This window comes from Neofelis nebulosa, chromosome 2 (genome assembly GCF_028018385.1).
Source record: "Neofelis nebulosa isolate mNeoNeb1 chromosome 2, mNeoNeb1.pri, whole genome shotgun sequence".
NCBI lineage: Eukaryota > Metazoa > Chordata > Mammalia > Carnivora > Felidae > Neofelis > Neofelis nebulosa.
Window position 1 is genome coordinate 194627374 of NC_080783.1, and position 21609 is coordinate 194648982.

General features: G+C 38.0%; 1 protein-coding gene across 4 annotated transcripts in view; it reads right to left on the reverse strand.

Moving 5' to 3' along the window:
- Positions 1 to 1333: 1333 nt before the first annotated feature.
- The window catches only part of LOC131505037 (protein argonaute-3), a 118659-nt gene continuing 98383 nt past the window's right edge, over positions 1334 to 21609 (reverse strand). For 3 of the 4 annotated variants that reach the window (XM_058718087.1, XM_058718089.1, XM_058718090.1), the window contains 5 exons: positions 17031 to 17225; positions 16557 to 16691; positions 11638 to 11739; positions 3252 to 3451; positions 1334 to 2730 (listed from right to left, as the gene is read on the reverse strand). In XM_058718087.1, coding sequence (XP_058574070.1) covers positions 2622 to 2730; positions 3252 to 3451; positions 11638 to 11739; positions 16557 to 16691; positions 17031 to 17225 — 741 coding nt within the window. In that variant the 3' untranslated portion in view covers positions 1334 to 2621. The remainder of the gene's footprint in view (positions 2731 to 3251; positions 3452 to 11637; positions 11740 to 16556; positions 16692 to 17030; positions 17226 to 21609) is intronic. The other variant, XM_058718088.1, reaches the window with a different exon arrangement.

Genomic DNA, 21609 nt, shown 5'->3' on the forward strand with positions numbered 1-21609 from the left:
ATGTATATACTATACAAATATTACTTCATGTAAAGAGCTTTGAAACAGTGTTGTAAATTGCATTTCAGACACTTCAGTAATAATAAACATACAAAATACAGTACTTTCTTAGTTTTCTGGCAGAGGAACAAAATATTTCATACCTGTTAGAGGACACGGGCTCAGATTATAGGCTCAAAATACAGTAAATTGGCAATAAGAGTGGATTACAGGTAAGAGAGAAACTAAAGAGCTAATCCATTTGATATCATGTGCAGATGGAATTCTGAAAGGTTTAAAATGCCCACTGGAAACAATCTGTAGTATCTACACTCTGAACCAGTGCAAAAAAAAAAAAAAAAAAAAAAAAAAAAATTAAAATGCAATTTTCATGAGTTACAAAGTGCTAAGCTCCCCTGAATCCAATGTTACTGATGAACTTGATTTTGACAGCTCTATAATATTTTTAATACCTTAAAACAAAATCAATAAAACAGAAGTTTTGTAAAACCTTTTCCATATTTCAGTGATTTAACTCATTTAAAATGATCAGTCCTAACCTCCTTTGCCACCATAACCCTAATTTTAAAAGGAAAGTTACACTGGTGATAAATTGGCAAAAAATGTTTTAAAAATATCATTTTACATTTTCCTAATTAATTTTAGTAAATGAAAATGGGCACCTAACCAGTATGATTGTTCAATAAACATGATCTATTTTCAAAATATTAAATGTCTTTTAAATCTTAAGTTATTCACTGTCATTTTTTAAAAAGTAGGCTCCACACCTGAAGTGGCACTTGAACTCATGATCCTGAGATCAAAAGTTACATGCTCCACCAACTAAGCCCCTATTCACTGTCATTTCTTAAATCAAAGTTCAGCTCTATCTCTAATATTTAAGATCAGACTCATTTAGGAAATTTAACTTCCTTCATTTTCATTAGGATTTTTAAAAGACATTCTTTAAACTTGAAAAATTACAAAACTTTCCTTCTGAAATTAAGGCTGTATTACTTTGTCCTTTTAAAATTATGGAGGTGCCTGTTTCTCCCACTATCTGTGGTAAAGAAATCAAACAGACACACCTTTCCTTTAAAACTGCTTATTGCACTAAAAGACAGCAAAACAAGTTGTCAGTTCTTAAAATAAACATGATTACATTTCTATAAAAGATGTTGCCAATACAGTTCTCTAATTATTAAAGCACTATCCTAATAAATATAAAAGGAAGCTGTACTTCAAAACATACATATATGTGTGTATATATATACATACATACATATATAAGTATACATATATATATATATATATATATATATATATATATATATATGAAAATCACATTAAGGTATGAGAGGCAACAAGTAAACTAGCAAAAAAAAAAAAATTAAAATAAAAAAAACCCCTCAGCAACCCCTTCTCTCTCTCCACCCAATTTCAGAGGCCTCAACCCTAAAGAGTTTCAATCTTTTAAAATATTTGCCCTTTATGAAAGCTGTAAGGGATTTTCATGTATAACCCATAGCAACAGAAGGCTTTAGAATACATATCAGTTATAGAGAAATTTCTGAGTTACAACTTCTGACAAAGTTTTATATTTATAGCAGCTTTAACAAACTAAAGAAAAATAATAGTTTAAGATTGCTACTGCTTATATACACATTGCACAAATGGCAAATGTTAAGTTCAGAGCAGGAGTGGGCAGACACTCTCATAGAAACTTCATATATATATACGTATATATACACACACACACACACACACACACACACACATATATATACATACATATACATGTGTGTGTATATATATAATAATTTTGTTTAAGAAAGCAATATCAAGAGTTGAGGACTTAGAATTGTGTATGAGACAAGAGACAGGAGTAGGGTGTGCAAAATAAAAATAAAACTCTAGTTTGCCATGCTTCATATCCAAATGAACCAGATACATGAACATCTGAATGTCACTGGTAGCATCAGGAAAAAAAATGTAGGTGATGAAGGCGAGGGAGGTAGAGAGAAATCAAAGTAGTGGTGGGAGGATGATAAAAGGGAAAGAAAGTTCCCCGATGGAATGAACTATAAAATACACACACAGACACATATATATCTACTGTCAGTGTAGATCCAGATATATATGCATATGAAGTATACATGTATATATTTAAAATATACATAGATACCTTTCACAAGAATACACGAATGCACATTAATTTTTTTGCACACATAATTGTGAACAATCACTTTGATTATTCATGTAAGGTGTGTGTGTGTTTTTTTTAAACCGTCATTTACTTTTTCTGTACTTTTTTTGCAAAGATAGTTGTGCTGCCAAGCAACTTGAGGTAAAGGCATTAAAAGGGTTAGACTACAAGAAAGTGAAACAAAACAATGGCGATACTTCCTAAGGAGACCGCACAAAAAAGCAGTTGGCTGGTTTCATATTGCATAATGGTGCTGTGTTCCTTGATGAAGTAAACAATCTTCCTTATATTAACATAAAAATCAGACCCTGGTCCCCACACAGTGTTGGTTGCTGTATGGCTGGAGGCATTCCCACTCAACTGACTCCACTGGAAACATATGCTCTATGTCGATGCATCTTTCAATTCTTCCTCTCAGAGAATATTCTTGGACTTTTTAAGCAAAGTACATTGTGCGTAAGGTATCTTGGTGAATCTGTACAGCCTTGGCAAGAGCTTGTGGATCTCGTCCATTGCTCTGTCCTGAAACATGACTTCCTTCAGCACTGTAAGAGAAGTGGCAATGAACACAAAAACAAACCCTATTCTGATGTAGTAATTTTAGAAAATATTACTCATAGAAAATTTCAAAACTATTTATATTAAAAAAAGAGAGGCTGGCATTATGAACATTTCTATCACCCAGCTTCAATGATTATTAACCCAAGGCCAATTTTGTTTTACTTCTCTCACCTCCCCAGATTTGTTTAGAAGCAAATCTCAGACATGCCATCATTTTGTCTATTAGCAATGATCTCTCCCTTGAATTAATCTGGTAAAGCAACTAAATCACTATACCATTCTAATACTAATAAGCCTAAAGTGCACATTTTAATGGAGCCCTTATCTTGGGTAGTCAGTTCTGCCTATTGTTCCTTTTCATATGGACCACTGAGTCCTCTAACAGCTTGTGGCAGAGAGGCACATACGTGGAAACACTTAAAAGAAATTTTGCAAGAAAAGCCTAACATGCTGACCCGTACTTGGTTTTGGGTGAGAATCTGTATTTGTTGTGCTTTTATACTACCTGTCATGTTCTTTGTCCACGAGATGGTATCTGGCTCTGAACGCTACCAGGTGAGCATAATACGCTGGTGCAGGTATAGAAACAGATCGTGTACAGCGCACGTAAGTGTGGCAGAGCTGGTAAGTCAGCAGCTGAAGTTCATCTGCAGTAAAGCAGTTATCGTCCCATAAAACATGATAGTGTGAAGGACGGCTGGTACCCTATAGAGAAGGCAGTGGCATGTTCTGTTGGTTTTTAAACATTTAAATAAATGCTCATCACAGACTAAGTTATATTAAAAAACCAGCTTTGCACATTAGTAAAATAAAACATACTTTACTTAATTGATTCTGGGTACATATCCAAATGAAATGAAAGCAGAGACTCAAACAGATATCTGCACACCCTTGTTCAAAGCAGTAGTATCCACAATAGCCTACAGGCAGAAGCAACTCAAGTATCCAATGATGGGAGAATGGATAGAAGGTGGTATATATACACAATGGACTATTATTCAGGCTTATAAAGAAAAGTCTAACATGTGGATGAACCTTGATGACATATGCTAAATGAAATAAACCAGTCACAAAAGGACAAATACTGTATGATCCATTCATATGAGGTAACTGGAGAAGTCAAATTCAGAGAGACAGAAAGTACAGTGGTGGCTGCCAGTGGCCAGGGGTGTGGTGGGGGAGGGGAATGGGGAGTTAAGTGTTTGATGGGTATAGAGTTTCAAGGAAGATGAAAAAGTTCTGGAGATAGATGGTCTTATGGCTGCACACAATGTGAGCGTACTTAATGTGACAGACTGTACACTTAGAAGTAGTTAAAATGGTAAGTTGTATGTTGTATAATTTTACTATAATAAAAAACCCAGAACATTTAGTTGAGTTCCTCTGTAATAGTTACTATGTTAGATACTGCAGATTCAAAGAAAAACAAAGTCAAAGGTTTCCTTTCTTTTGGAAAACACAATTTAGTAGAGGAGTTAATGGCATCTATAATTAAAAAAAAACTAACAAAAGCTATAGTACTACTGGCACTTAGTCCTGTATGAGAATACCAAAGGAAGTAATTATAGGGCTAAGCCATGGTTCTTCACCAAGGGGAAGGGGAGAGAGGGAGATTTTGTCATTTTTGGGCAGCCAGTGTGAGAAGACGCCAGAAAGAGTCAACAGCCTTACCAAAAGCACAGGAGGAACGGCTAATAGACCTGTGTGAGCAGAGTATGGTGCACAAGGGAAAAAAGATGAAGTCTGAAAATAAAGTTTGGAATCAGATTCAATGACATGCCTCAGAATTTGGACTTCTACCTGTAGGCAGCAGGGAAAGTACTGCATGTTGGGTTTTTTGTTTTAAACAAGAGAGACTTTAGTTGGGATGAGACTGGGGTTTTATTAAAGTAATAGCAATAACATGGAGCCTGGATTAGGAATAGGAAGACTGGAGCACCTGGGTGGCTCAGCGGTTAAGCATCCGACTCTAGATCAGGTCATGATCTCATGGTTCGTGAATTTTAGCCCTGCGTTGGGCTCTGTTCTGACTGCTCAGAGCCTGGAACCTGCCTTGGATTCTATGTCTCCCTCTTTCTCTGCTCCTCCCCTGTTCATGCTCTCTCCCCCTCAAAAATAAACATTAAAAAAAAAAAAAAAAAAAAGAAACAGGAAGAGACTGAAAGCAAGGGGAACAGCCAGGAGGCTGCTGCATTAGTTTGAGCACATGATGATGAAGATCTGAACTAAGGAAATGGCAGTAGCAAGAGAGAAAAGGAGAAAGATGAGTTAATACTTTAACAAGTAATTTGAGCATCATTTGTTAGACACTGCATAAGATTCTGGGGATAAAATTCAAATTACCAAATCTTAGCTCCTCCAAATTATAGGCTTATAATGGATTTATATTGTACATTCACACATTCAGTATTTACTGAACACTCACTATATGCCATGTCCCGTATTGAATGCCTGGCACACAGTAATGCATGAAGAGGAGACATGGATGTGAGCTCTGAATGATAAAGGAGGGCTTGTGAGATTGGGGGGAAGAGCATCTCAGGCACAGGGAAGAGACAGAGTAAAAACCCTAAATACATGTGATTCATTCAGTTCTATCACTGTTCTTGTCTCCATCACCATCATCTTTTGCCTGGATTATGTTAAGACTCCTAGTTGATGTCCCCTACACAACTCCTATTCCCCAGTAGAATCTGTTTTCAGTAAGAGTGAATTAAAACACACACATACACACACCATATACCTAACGATGTTCATGTCCAGCTTAAAGCCTCTTAATGGCTTTCCAATGCACTTTGACTAAAATCCAGGTGCTCATCCCTGCCTGACAAGGCCTGTATAATTCAGCCCCGGCTTGTCTCTCTAACCTACCCCCATGTTGCAGTCACAGCCTCCATTTGATTCCTTCAATGGATAACGTTTTTCTACCAAAGAGCCTGTATGTGCCTCTGGCAGGAATTTTCTTCCCCCTTCTTGGCTTAACTCCCACTTATTCCTCTTGATTTTATCTTCAATGTCATTTCTCAAATGTGATCTCCCAACCTAAATCAGTTCCCCACTAAAATCTCTCTTCCTAGCTTTACTTTTCTTTTATTATGCTTATCCCAATTTATAAATATGTATTTGTGAGATTACTTACTTAGTAGGTCTCCCCCCCCAACCTATAAAAGTAAGGGACTGTATTTATTTGTTCTCTCTGTATACCTAGCATCAACACCTATCTTCTAGGAGGCAGACACAATAAGTATCTGTTGACTGAATGAATGAGTAGTCTCTGCCTTTTGGGACTTCACAGACTAGTGTAAGGGGGAGAGAAACAGAAGCATGGTTACAATGCTGTCTAATGAATGCAACAAAGAGGTATGCATAGGGTGCTCAGGCAGTGCAGAGGAGGGGCATTTGTCTTGGGGAAGGATATAAGAAAGGCTCTGGGAGGAGCTGATCCTCAAGATGAATCTTAAGGGATGAACAGGACTAAATTAGGGAAGGAGTAATTAAGGTAAGGGAGAGACATGGTCAGGAGAGTTATGAGAACTCTGTTTAGAATGGCTGTTTAGAATGGCTGTAGTCCTGTTGTGTTTCTGTGTGTTTGTGTATGTGAAAGGGAGGAGATATAGAGAGGAGGAGAAAAAGAAAGGAAAGGAGGAAGGAAGAGTAGGAGAAAAAAAGCAAAACAGACTGAGGTGTAGGAGAAGTGAAGGGAGCAGGATGCAGATATCAGGAATTGAGTATGTATGCTGTCCTAAGAAAATGAGACTTTACCTTCAATGGATATGTTAGCACTAAATAGATGAATGATAGGGTCTTATGTTTTAATTAATGAGGGAGAACAGATTAAATGGGGGCACTTAGGATCATTTTGCAATTGTACAGGAAAAGTAATAATGAGAGCTGAATCAAGCAGGGGAAGTGAGGATGAGAAGGGTCTGAGAGTGAGATGGTAAATTCTACAGGGTTGAGGGGTGGATTTGAGAAGGGTGGCAGGTGAGAGAGTGTAGTCAAAAACAACCTCAAGGTCTGGAAAAAGTTCTCTCTGTAAAGAGATTTCAAAGTCATAAATATTTAAACTTAAACATTTAAACTAAATGAAGAACAAATGGAAAGGCAAGATGAAAAGAGAAAAATGTGTATGGAAATCAAATGGTGGATGGTTTCAATGAGTGAGTGACAACAGTATTGAATGCTGCAGAGTTCAAGAAGCAGCAGTGGAAGGCTGCTATAAATTGAAGAGGATACAGCCAATTATAGTCTCTTCTGTTCTTAATATAAACATTTTACAGAAATATAAATACACAGAGGAAAGCACATGGACCATAAGTGTATAGGATGAGGAATGTTCACAAATACCCATGAAACCAGTACCCAAATCAAGAAGTTGAACATTAACTGCAACCAAGAAGTCCCTTTGTGCCCTTTTGTGGTCACCATCCTATCTACTCTGCCCTCAGTAACTGGACTTTTAACATTATAGGTGACATTGAAGATTGTATCTGCTTTTGAACTTTATAATAAATCACATCACTGGATCACAGTCATGTGCCCTTCGGGTATGACTTCCTTGGCTTGACACTGTGTTTGTGAAATCCATCCATATTGTTGCAGCATTCTCTTTGTTGTAGAATATTCTGTTGTATAAATATACATTATTTATTTCTCCAATCTACTGATTGTGGGCATTTGAATTGTTTGTAGTTTTTGACTATGACCAGTGCTACTCTAAGCATTAACGTACTATCTTTTGGTGAACATAGATATGCATTTTCTGTTGGCTATCTTGGAGATCCTGGGTCATAGAGTATGCATATATTTAACTTTAGTAGATAACGACAAGACAGTTTTGAAAAATGTTCATGTTAATTTATACTCACACTGGCAAAATGTAAAGTTTCAGTTGTTCTATATCCTTAGTATCATTTGTCTCTTTAAATTTCAGGTGAGTGTCTTTAGGCTATTGTTTTAAGAATAGTTTAGTTACAAATGGAAGAAATATACGAGAGAATAACTTGAAGGGAAATACAGGATCAAGGAACTGTAGTTTAGGATGGGGAAGTGTCAGCTAAGGGGATGAGGTCAGAAGCTTGGAAATGACTGAAGGTACAAAAAGAAGGATAACTGGTGAACTGAGACCAACTCGAGTCAGGCGAGAGCAAATTCGAACAACACTACACACTGAACCTTTCCTTCTGTGAGAAAGGGGAGAAGAAAGCAGGTGTGACTGACAGTATAGTTTCTTACTGAGGTAAAAGGAAGGGGTCATGTTCTGAGTGTCAGGGCAAGAGACCAAGGTTAGGGCCCCTTGGAAAATGGTATTAAGAGCTAACAAAAGAGGAGTTCAAGGATTGTTAAGCAATAGTGAAGGAGATCTTTGAAGTTGTGGTGATTTATATCAGGAAATTATAATTTAGGACACTGTCTGCTGTGATTCCTCAACAGGGAGCATTTATCTTTTTAGGAGAACTCCCTGTGGAGGCTTAGAGGGGTCCCAGGCTCCCTTCAGTTAACACATTTCTAATAGTATGTCAGGTGGGTTTTTTTCCCCCCTGCTGTCCTGGAATTGCAACTAGGGTCTGAAGGAGAGGACTAAAGGTGTTAGGCACCCCACAGTCTAAAGAATTACCAATCTTTGGAGCCAGCCACCTCTCCTCAAGGGCTCACTGAGAGAAGCCAGGTTAGGACAGGTCTTACCATCAATTCCCTGGTGCTGGCCTCTTCTCACCTAATCCCCATCCTCCCAGTAGAGGAAAAGAATGATTACGGGTTTTGTGAAAACATGGAATTGCAGTTGTGAGGAAAGGTACACTCTCTCTCATGAAAATATAATAAGAGGGACTCCAGGAGAATCCATTATAAAGATAAGAACCTGTTGGAAAGGGAGACTTTTATCTCATGCCCCAGCTGGACACTTCCCGAGCTCAGAGCCCACAGGCCCACTCTGCCATCTCCACAGGGCTGGAATGGTAAGAATTACTATAAACAGTTTTAGGAGCCTAAAGGACTGGAAGTGAGCATAAGTGCAGGAGCTCCTAAATACTAGCAGACTGGCAGCAATACGAGATGAGTTAGAGTACCTGAAGGAGGAGGAGAAAGAGGTATCTCAGAATCAGGCCATGGTCCCCTTCTCTATTCAAAGTTACCAGGACCAAAGTTCTAGCCTGATCTGGGCAGGTAAAGGGTGGAACAGAGTAGTAGCAAGCTTTGACGTGATTTGTAAATTTAAGTTTTAAAGATGAGTGTGAATTTTACCTCAAAATAAAATGCAGAAGGGAGAAAATAATACCAACAAGACCAATAAAAAGTGTTAAATGTTATGGAATTTGGCCAAAATGTTGAAGGGTCTGTTAATCAGTGATAAAGTTAAAAACAATGACACGAAAAAATAATCTCTTATACTGGTTAGAAATGATTGGGTTTTTAATTTTAGCTGGTAAAAAAAACAAGACTCCAAAAACAACAACAAAACAAAACCCAAGACTCCTGTTTTTATCTCTGAGAAGTTTAAAAATTCTAATAAAGCTTAGAAGATGTGTAAAAAACCATCCTCAGTCCTTGTGAAATATTCCTGGTTATTTACTGACTAAAGTTTCAATTTAGTGTTCAAAAGGAAAACTGGTCCCTAAAATTGTTGGTTAAACACAGTATGGAAATACCTCTGCCTTTAAGATTCATAATGACCATTTGCCTATCAGTAGCATACAAAAAATCTAGAGTAAAAAATTCTGTTTAACCAGCATTTCCAGAATTCATCTGAACGAAGAATCCTTTTTTCTTTTCTATAATATTTATTGAAAAGTCACAGCAGTAGTGTTCCATGGGATACATGGACAGAAACACTCGTTTAAAAAATATGTGCTCCAGGGGCGCCTGGGTGGCGCAGTCGGTTAAGCGTCCGACTTCAGCCAGGTCACGATCTCGCGGTCCGTGAGTTCGAGCCCCGCGTCAGGCTCTGGGCTGATGGCTCGGAGCCTGGAGCCTGTTTCCGATTCTGTGTCTCCCTCTCTCTCTGCCCCTCCCCCGTTCATGCTCTGTCTCTCTCTGTCCCAAAAATAAATAAAAAATGTTGAAAAAAAAAAAATTTAAAAAAAAAAATAAAAAATATGTGCTCCAATTTTACAGATTTTATCTCTGGAAGGTACTTTTAACTTTGTTTTGCTAAATGACTGTTACCACCCACAGTGGAAATGTTTGACATTGATTCACTGATTGTGAAATGGAACAGATATAAGAACACAGATAAATGAGTGGGATAATAATTTTAAAGCTGTAAGAGTGGAACAAGGGGTTAGTGTATGTGGGACATACAAGACTTTGAGATACAGCTGTTCAGCATAGCACATCTTCCTCAAATTTGTTTTAATCAATGGCAAGTAACCTAAAATAGTTTGGTGCTACATTCTGTCAGACATCCTAGGAACAGAGGTTCACTCTGTCATTGAAAAGTTCGAGAAACACTGAATTAAGCTTATGTTCAGGGCACCTGGGTAGCTTAGTTGGTTAAGGGTCAGACTTTGGCTCAGGTCATGAACTCACAGTTTGTGAGTTCAAGCCCCACATCAGGCTCCATGCTTACAACTTGGAGCCAGCTTGGAACTCTTCCTCTCCCCCACTTTCTACCCTTCTCCTACTCAAGCTTGTACTCTCTCTCTCTCTCAACATACCTAACTAAATAAATAAGAGGATTCATTTAAAATAAATAAAGCTTATGTTCTACTAAGTAATAAAGCTAACAAATAATGTGATCTTATGAAAAAAGTAAGACTCTCTTAATTTTTTTTTTTTTTTTTTTTCAACGTTTTTTATTTATTTCTGGGACAGAGAGAGACAGAGCATGAACAGGGGAGGGGCAGAGAGAGAGGGAGACACAGAGTCGGAAACAGGCTCCAGGCTCCGAGCCATCAGCCCAGAGCCTGACGCGGGGCTCGAACTCACGGACCGCGAGATCGTGACCTGGCTGAAGTTGGACGCTTAACCGACTGCGCCACCCAGGCGCCCCTTAATTTTTTTTTAATATTTATTTATTTTTGAGAGAGAGAGAGAGAAAGAGAGAGAGGGAGAGGGAGACAGAGAGTGAGTGGGTGGGGGGCAGACAGAGAGGGAGACACAGAATCCAAAGCAGGCTCCAGGTTCCAAGCTGTCAGCACAGAGTCTGACAAGGGGCTCGAATCCATGAACTGTGAGATCATGACCTGAGTGAAGTCAGGCACTTAACTGACTGAGCCACCGAGGTGCCCCGGAAAGAGTAAGACTCTAAAATTATTTCACTGAAACTTAAAGCTGCAAATTGATAAACTCTTTCACATGCTCAATATCTGCCAGTAAATGCCAGAGTTCTCTATGAAGTATTATTATCAAAAAGAAGCAAATGTCAAAGGAAGAATCAAGTATTTTAAAATTTTTGAAGTTTTAGGTTAAATTGAGGACCTAGTTTGGGAGATTTATTCTGTTAAACTACTTACATTCTGTTATTTTAAGAGAAATAAGCCCCTCTCCCCAAGGTAAGAAAGGGAAAGAAATTTATTTACTGAAAGTTTCATCTAATTTCATGTGGAAACAATTTAGAGTGTAGAAAACAGTGTTTCTTTCAATTAAAAAAATACACATAACAGGGCGCCTGGGTGGGTCAGTCGGTTGAGTGTCTGACTTCGGCTCAGGTCATGATCTCGCTGGGTTTGTGAGTTCGGGCCCCGCGTCGGGCTCTGTGCTGACAGCTCAGAGCCTGGAGCCTCCTTCAGATTCTATGTCTCCTCCTCTCTCTGCCCTTCCCATGCTCGTGCTCTGTCTCTCTCTATCTCTCAATAATAAATAAACGTTAAAAAAGATTAAAAAAAACAAAACAAAACACATAAGAATGGAAGTTCCTGAATTAGAACATTTTGCTGAAAGTGTAGGCTTACCTGTATTCCAGCATGGCTACAGAGGTAAAAATCAAACTCATATGGGTGTGTAATGTCTGTATCAACTGTTGTTCCAGCTGGGATATTGCCACTTCTTCCAACCTAGATTTGTTTGGCCAAAGTTTAAACAAACGAGACAAAGGTAAAGAATTTATCTAAGAGCACTTTTAAAAATGTATAAATATATCAGCTGATCCTGTGTTTCACTACCTTTAACTTGAAATACTACTTGAGCAGGCATTAACTGGAAACCTTATTCTAGTCCTGGTTCCTATTCTTACATAGTGCTGAAAGTGAGAGCTGATAAACAACAAAGAGTTACTAGTGTCTATTGGTGCTTAGCCAGCAGGTGATCCCAATATGGGTGGAACACGTAAAATTTTTCTTAAAATTACTTTAAGGGTGTCTGGGTGGCTCAGTCAGGTAAGTCTCCAAGTCTTGGTTTCAGCTCAGGTCATGATCTCATGGTTTGGGAGTTCGAGCCCCATCAGGCTCTATACTGACCCTGTGGACCCTGCTTGGGATTCTCTCGCTTTTTTCCCCCTCCCCCAAAAGAAATAAAAATAAAAACAAATCTGCTATACATGTTCCAATTTATGGTACCTGTGAACAATAGGCACTCTTGAATGTGTAATTTATGAAAACTAGCATTTTCCTTGGAAACACTGTATTTTTAGAGAGCAAGAATGCTGACAACATACAACAGTAATAACCATTTGTTAACTATGTGCCAGGCACTTAAAGTACATTATTTCTAATCCTAATAATCCTGCAAGTCAGGTGTTATTCCCTCCTGTTTGGGAAACCTAGGCTCAGGAATATGAAATAATTTGCTGTACAGCACACAATAAAGGGCTGAACTGGTAGTGAAATATGGAACTGATTGCAAAGGTCCTATTCCTTTTATTTCATACTAGCAGTTTTAACATCTTGTAAGGAAGCCAACACCATGCATGGCAATGGTGTGAATGTGACTGAAATGGTTCAAAATTTCTGATAAGGAAAGGCTTATTTTTTAAAGTTTATTTGTTTATTTTTGCAAGGAGCCGAGAGAGACAGATTCTGATGCAGGCTCTGGACTCTGAGCTGTCAGCACAGAGCCTGACATGGGGCTTGAACCCATAAACTGTAAGATCATGACCTGAGCTGAAGATGGACGTTCAGCCAACTGAGCTACCTAGGTGCCCCAAAAGGTTCCTAATAAAACACTTCAGGGGCGCCTGGGTGGCGCAGTCGGTTAAGCGTCCGACTTCAGCCAGGTCACGATCTCGCGGTCCGTGAGTTCGAGCCCCGCGTCAGGCTCTGGGCTGATGGCTCGGAGCCTGGAGCCTGTTTCCAATTCTGTGTCTCCCTCTCTGTCTGCCCCTCCCCCGTTCATGCTCTGTCTCTCTCTGTCCCAAAAATAAATTAAAAAAAAAAAAAAAAAAACACTTCAAAATGCATATGTATACTCACCTCTACCTCTGTATCCCTAACACATTTAAACTCATTAATTCTAAGTCTAGGTTTATAAGGTTAGCAAATTAGAAACTATTTTACTGACTCAGACATTCTTTCTCCATGCCAGGGACCACTATCAGGTAGTAGCATGAGTTATATATAACTATGTAGCTATATAGCTATGTAGCTTAGCCTTCACTAAGCACAAAACAAAGAAAACAGTTCATACTAAGCACAAAACAAAGAAAACAGTTCATAATCAACTAAATTATGCCTATTCTTAAAAAACAGTTCATAACCAACTAAATTATGCCTATTCTTAATACACTAATCAAATTAACACGTATAAAAAGGTTTACTTTACTTACAGAGACAGCAGAATGGGTTCATATCACAGCTTCACCGGTTTCTAGTTGTTCTATTTAGGGCATGGTATTTTAACTACCTCTCATCTATTATTAGTAATAGTATTTAGAACAAAGGTGAAAGAGAAGCTGACAAATGAAGGACTAACATGACTAAACATCAGATGCTAGTAATCATTAAATCTAACTTAGGTTTTCCTAATCTTGCTTCTGAAGAAACATTTGGTTTTTCAGGCACAAAAAAAATTTACATAGAAATTTGGGGTCAAAGGCCTTTAACAACTGGAGGCCACAATAGAAAACTAACACTACTGCTATCAGAGAGGTTAACAGTGATTATAAGCATTCTGGAGCCAGAGTGCCTGATTTGAGTCCTAGCTCTACCAACAACTAGGCTTGTAAATCTTGTTCTTTAACCTCATATGCCCCAGTTTCCTTCTGTGGAAAATGATAATAATAATAAATACCTCATAGTGTTGTGATGATTAAATGAGTTAAATTTATAACAAATACCTATAACAAATACCTAGTCTGCTATGACTATTTCTTTTTCTCTATTATTTTTCTTTTTTCTTTTCCTCTATTATTACCACAATCACCACCACTCTACAACTAGCCAACCTTTATTGTGTGCTTAGCATGTATGTGCCAAGCACTGTTTTAGGTATATTACATATTTTTATTTATTTAATCCTTTTAACAACCCAAATAAGGAAGAAATTAATATCACCCAAACCTTGCTGGGATGGAAACAGGCACAGAGACGTTAAGTTACTTGCCCAAAGTTACATGGAGAGTGTAACCAAAGACAAAATATATACCAAACCCAGCATACACTTCTCAGTCTTTTCTGTTGAACCCTTTCCCCAAGGAGACACTAACACTTGCAATTCTCAAATTTCTCTGCTCCACAGTTTGAAGGATGGGAACAGAGCAATGGAAATGACAGCAAGCCTGTTACTTGCCTATGCTTCATGCAGACAAGAATACAGATTTCCCTAGGTATTTACACCTCCTCCTCTTTCTAATTATAAAAATACACAGTCATACTACAAAACATAAAAATGAATTCTGTGAATGGGTGCCTGGCTGGCTTAGTTGGTAGAGCATGAAATTCTTAATCTCGGGGTAGTGAGTTCAAGACCTACATTGGGTATAGAAATTACTTAAAAATAAAATCTTGCAGTGCCTCAGTGGTTCAGTCATTAAGTGTCCTATTCTTGATTTCAGCTCAGGTCATGATCTTGTGCTTCTTGAAATCAAGCCCTGCATTAAGCTCTGCAGAGCCTGCTTGGGATTCTCTCTCTCCCTCTCTCCCCACTCCTTCACCGCTTGCACGTGTGTGTTCTCTCTCTAAATATATAAATAAACATTAAAAAAAAAAAAAAAGAGGGGCGCCTGGGTGGCTCAGTCAGTTGGGCGGCCGACTACAGCTCAGGTCATGATCCCACGGTCTTTGAGTTCCAGCTCCGCATCGGGCTCTTTGTTGACAGCTCAGAGCCTGGAGCCTGCTTCTGATTTCTGTGTCTCCCTCTCTCTCTGCCCCTTCCCTGCTTGCCGTCTCTTTCTCTCAAAAATAATAAACATCAAAAGAACAAAAAAAACAAAAAAAAAAAAAGAGAGAGAGAGACATTCTGGGGTGCCTGGGAAACTCAGTCGGTTAAGTGTCTGACTCTTGGTTTCGGCTCAAGTCACGATCTCCCGGTTTGTGAGATTGAGCCCCTGTCTAGCTCCATGTTGACAGTGCAGAGCCTGCTTGGGATTCTCTCTCTCTCTGCTCCTCCCCAGTAGTGCACGCTCTCTCTCTCAAAATAAACATTAAAAAAAAAATAGACATTAAAAAAATAAAATCTCAAAAAAACTTCTGTGAATTTTAAAGGAAGCATTATTTAAAAGTTGGTTTACATGAATTTCCACTAATCACTCTAGAAAGTCCCTAGGTGTTTTTTTAAAAATATCTATCTATCTATCTATCTATCTATCTATCTATCTATCTACCTACCTACCTACCTACCTACCTACCTACCTACCTAACCTATCTATCTAGTTTGAGCACGCACAAGCAGGGGAGGGGCAGAGAGGGAGAGACAGAATTCAAAGCAGGCTCCAGGCTCCAAGCTGTCAGCACAGAGCCCCATCCCGATGTGGGGCTCAAATCCACGAACTGTGAGATCACGACCTGAGCCGAAGTTGATGCTTAACCAACTGAGCCACCCAGGTGCCCCAAGTCCCTAGCTTTTAAAAAAACGAATTCTTACAAGATTATTTTAAAAAATGAATGTACCTTATTCCCTCTGAACATTTAAGACACATAGGAATAGAAAGAACAAGTTTAAAACTATGAGCTTCAGGACACTTGGGTGGCTCAGTCAGTTAAGAGTCTGACTCTTGATTTTGGCTCAAGTCATGACCTCTGGTCATTGAGATTCAGCCCTGCTTAAGATTCTCTCTCTCCCTCTTTTTCTGCCCCTCCCCTGCTCTCTCTCTCTCAAAAAAAAGTAATAATAAATAAAATTTAAAAAATGCTTCTCCCAGGGGCGCCTGGGTGGCTCAGTTGATTAAGCATCCGATTTTGGCTCAGGTCATGATCTCATGGTCCATGAGTTCAAGCCCTGTGTCAGGCTCTGTGCTGACAGCTCAGAGCCTGGAGTCTGCTTCAGATTCTGTGTCTCCCCTCTCTCTGCCCCTCCCTAGCTCATGCTGTCTCTTGGTCTCTCTCTCAAAAAAAAAATAAATAAAAAAAAAAAATAAATAAAAAAAAATAAATAAATAAAAAAAATTAAAAAAAAAAAAAAAAGATTCTCCTATCCTTAAAAAACAAAACAAAACAAAACAAAACAAAACAAAACAAAGAATTTCTTCACAATAACAAAAAGCATTAACAGGATTTTGAATACTTGGAGAATAGAACTTGGTTAACAGAAATTCTAGAAAATTAAAAGCAACAACCTATTTGGATGCTTTTATACTCATAATCTGCTAAATTGAAATCTGCTAGTATATATTGGGACCTCTGCTTGGCAGAGAGCCTCTGTTAAGTGTTCTATGAGCTCTGTTAAGAGCTATCTGAGGTAAGTTTGTCTTATTATAGCATTACAACAGATGTAAAATTACCCTTTCTGTCCTATCAGCACAAAACAATCGAGTGTGATGTCTCTTCTGAACTACAATGTAGGTTATTCCAGGTTGATAGTCTTTTTCCAAACTGATGCAGGCTTCTCGAATTGCTAGTAGTTCATAATATAATACCTAGAGGAGATGAAATGGAAACATTTGATATAGTCAGTTGTTCTCTTATATATGCTTCAAACTAAGATCATAATTTAGTTTCAGGACTTCTTAATCTTATCACCTTACAGTTAAATACACTTCTTTATTCCATTTAAACTATTATCAGAGAATGATGTTAGCAATCAAGGCTTACACATCCATAGTAAGCTTTTTAGAAGGGAAAATCTAAGGAACCATCAGATTTTGACTTTTGAGAATTTTCAACCTAATTAAGGCTTCTAACTTTAGAACTAGATACCATATTATAAACACAGTATCTGATTTAACCACAGAATGATGAGATCCCAGGCAACCAACCTGCCTAAACTGTCCCTCTGAAACACCATCCCGATAAAAGATGATACGAGTAGGTTTGAACCGAGTTGACTTATAAAATTGAATGAGAAGTTCTCGAACCATGGAAGCCAAGTCCTGGATGATCTCCTGTCGGGGTCTCTGAACTCTTACTGTGGCACAGTATCTGCTTGGGTGGGCATCCATACTACCTACAACCTAGGTTGGAAAAAGGAAAGAAAAATAGAAATTAAGACAATCAAAACTCCATGATTATGAGTTTTACAATAAAAAAAACTGAAAATAAGCACATGGATTTCATTTAAATTTGTAGTTTACTATAATATTATTACTGTTCATTTTCAAAGTAATAAAAAATTGATAATTCCCAGTGAAGAAGAGAATAAAAGATCCAGTATAGGGTCAAAAACTATTTTCTGGGGTACTTGGCTGGCTCAGTTGGTAGAATGTATATGACTCTTGATCTCAAGGTTGTGAGTTTGAACCCCACATTGGGTACAGAGATTACTTAAAAATAAAATCTTCAAAAACAAAACTATTTTCCTATGAGTAGGTTGAACTTTATATTAAAAAAAAAAATCAGGGCGCTCATTTGGTTGAGCGTCCAACTTCGGCTAGGGTCATGATCTCAAGATTCATGAGTTTGAGCTCCGTATCACGCTGTGTGCTAACAGCTCAGAAACTGGAGTCTGCTTCAGATTCTGTGTCCCTCTCTTGTTCTGCCCCTCCCTCACTCATGCTCTGTCTCTGTCTCTCTCTGAAGAATAAAATATTAAAAAATTAAAAAAATATGTTTTTAGTTTTATTTATTAAAATTTTTTTAATGTTTGTTTATTTTTGAAGGAGAGAGAGACAGAGTGTCGGGGATGGGGGTGGGGCAGAAGGGAGGGAGACACAGAATCCGAAGCAGGCTCCAGGCTCTGAGCTGTCAGCACAGAGCCTGATGCGGGGCTCGAACTCACAAACCGTGAGATCATGACCCGAGCTGAAGTCGGTCGCTCAACGGACTGAGCCACCCAGGCGCCCCTGTTTTTAGTTTTAAACTCTACACCCAAAGCGGGGCTCAAACTCACAACACTGAGATCAAGATTAGCATGCTCAGGGGCCCTGGGTGGCTCAGTCAGTTAAGTGTCCAACTTTGGCTCAGGTCATGATCTTGCAGTTCATGAGTTTGAGCCCCACATCTGGCTCCTCACTGACAGTGTGGAGCCTGCTTGGGATTCTCTCCCTCTACCCTCCTCCCTTTCACTCCCCCATTTGCCCATGCGAACGCACTCTCTCTTTCAAAATAAATAAATAAACTTAAAAAAGAAAAAAAAGAGGCACATGCTCCACTGACTGAGCCAACCATGCACCCCTGCACTTTACATTTAACAAGATTCTAATTTATAGATGTTGTTGGTATATATAAAGATTAGTAAGGAAAGAGAGACAAAAAGACATTCTTAAAGAGAAGAAGAGAAAGGAGGTAAGTAATAAAGAAGCCCCATTCAAACGCTTCATTTTTCTTTATATCTTTTACTCACAGACCTACTGAAGCATAATCTCTGGAACTCAAATATTTAAAAAAAAATGTTTATTTTGAGAGAAAGCATGCATGAGCGGGGGAGGGGTGGGGGGGGGAAAGAGGGAGAGAGAGAGAGAGAGAAAGAGAGAGAATTATAAGCAGGCTCCGTGCTGCTAGCGCAGGGCTCAAACCCGTGAATCATGAGATCATGACCTAAGCCAAAATCAAGAGTGAGACGCTTAACTGACTGAGCCACCCAGGTGCCCCTGGAACCCAAATATTTTTTAAATGTCTACACATCATTCTTTTAAAAAAAAAAATTTTTTTTTTAACGTTTATTTATTTTTGGGACAGAGACAGACAGAGCATGAACGGGGGAGGGGCAGAGAGAGAGGGAGACACAGAATCGGAAGCAGGCTCCAGGCTCTGAGCCATCAGCCCAGAGCCCGACGCGGGGCTCGAACTCACGGACCGCGAGATCGTGACCCAAGCTGAAGTCAGACGCTCAACCGACTAAGCCACCCAGGCACCCCATGTCTACACATCATTCTAATCAGGGCTGAGTCTGAGACCCAGCTGGTCACTCTGCCTCCAGCTTCTCTTTCTTCCAGTGTAGGATCTATATCAAAGCCATATTTCAAAAATGGAACTCTGTAACCCCATGTTCACTGTACATGTAGTCAAGATGTGGAAACAATGTAAGTGTCCATAAATGGATGAAAGCATTAAAAAATGTAGCATATATAAACAATGGAATATTATATTACTCAGCCATAAATAAATAAGGATGAAATCTTGCCATTTGTGCAAATATGGGTGAACTTTGAAGACATTATACAGGTCAAAAAAGTCAGAGAGAGAAAGACAAATACCACATGATCTCACTTCTATGTGGAGTAAAGCAAAACATAACAAAATAAAACAAAAGCAACCAAGCTCATAGATGTAGTGACTGGATTGTTAGTTGCCGGAGGCAGGGGGTGGGTGATGGATGAAATGGGGAAGGGGGTTCAAAGATACAAATTTCTAGTTATAAAATAAATTCTGTCATTGAGAGGTACTGTATAGCATGCAGTATGATGATGACTATCATTAATAACACTGTATTGAATATTTGAAAGTTGTTAAGAGAGTAAATCTGAAAAGTTCTCATTACAAGAAAAAAATTTTGTAACTATGCATGGTGACAGATGTTAGACTTACTGTACACATCTTTTTACAATATATACATATATCAAATCATTATGTTGCAATTACGGGTCAATTATACTTCAATTAAAAATAATAAAAAATAGTACTTCAAAAGAGCGCCTAACTTCCTGTCAGTAATTTAATGCCTTATTACTTGAAACCAAAATATGGAAAATTCTTATGTTTCTCTTCTGTGTTAGGTCAGACTAGAAAATAATCAAGAGTTTTTAAAGAAATGAACTAGAACTTGTCTACTATGTACACAGGATTTTATCTACTTTATCATCTATAGGTTAAAAAAAAAAGAACTCTAGCCATTTCGTTCCTCTTAATGGTATCTCATTACTAACAAGTAAATCTATACCCCTTTGTGTATGGCACAAAAAGCCACACAAAAGCTTACTAGCCTCACATCTGCTATACTGCATTCCAATTTCCTACATTGCTCAACGTTCTCAACACACCAGGTTTTTGTGATCTAAATTTTAATTTATATTGCTATTAAAGTAGTATCTATTATACTATGTGGCATTTATTACTTACATTTGTTTTTCACACTGGTCTTTAAGTTCTTGGGAATAGAAGCCATATAGCAAAAAGAATTAATTAATAAATTCTATTTATAAGACCTCTGATAATAATAAAAGAAAATGGATATTTGGCAGAAATGGATTTAGTAGAAAAGGACAATGACTACCCAGAAGTCCAAAATTTAAGCTAGGCTTAAATTTTCTTGGAAAATGACCCCAAGATAGCAAATTCAAAGTAAGTCTTTTGAATTTTTTTTGAAAAAATAATTTCATCTTCTATAAGAGCATTTTTATGAATATCGGAAGTGGCTCAATACTACCTCTAGGACATCTGAAATGACAATTCATGCGTAACTATAAGAATAAAAAGCAATAAAATTACTAACAGATAAAAGCAAATTTCCTTCACTAATAAAAATAGCTTTGGAATCTTAAGTAAGAATTTTAACATTACTATCATTTACATGGACAAATAAAATGTACCAGGTTGTTGTAACTTAAGATTTATGTAAAGTTTATTATAAAGGTAACAGAAAACATATGTAAAACATTTTACAGTTTAATTTGTGAAATTTATCAAGTATGGATAAAATATGTTGACATTTTCAAAATGTTGGTATTTGTTAAAAATCAAGGAATTTCAAGGTGGGTAAAATATTATCTGGCTTTCTGAAGTTTATAAGAACTACACTTAAAAGAACTGACGAAACTTTACAAACACAGAGGTGGGCAGAGACATAAAAGGCAAATGTTGGGTGTCTGGGTGGCTCAGTCAGTTAAGCGACAGACTTCAGCTCAGGTCATGATCTTGCGGTCCGTGAGTTCGAGCCCCATGTTGGGTTCTGTGCTGACCACTCAGACCCTGGAGCCTGCTTCAGATTCTGTGTCTCCCTCTCTTTATGTCCCTCCCCTTCTGGTGCGCTCTCAAAAATAAATAAACATTAAAAAAAAAAAAGGCAAATGTTAAAAGTAGGAACGGTAGTATTAAAACAAAGAATTCAGGTGCAAAGTATTAGACTGGACAAAGGTAGAAGAATTTTACATTGAAAAAATGCAAAGACACTACTGAAATACATAAACTCTTTAAATAAAAACTAACTGAAAAGATATAATCAATAGAGAGGTCAAATAGGTAAATTAAAGTAGGAAACAAAAGACTTGAGTAATACAACTAATAAGCTTGATTTAATAAATATATGTAACTTGTAGCCCCCAAACCAGAGAATAACCTTTTTTTTTTTTAATTTTAAAATGTTTATTCATTTTTTGAGAGAGAGGCAGAGAGTAAGCAGGGGAAGGGCAGAGAGAGGGAGAATTCGAAGCAGGCTCCAGGCTCTGAGCTGTTGGCAGAGCC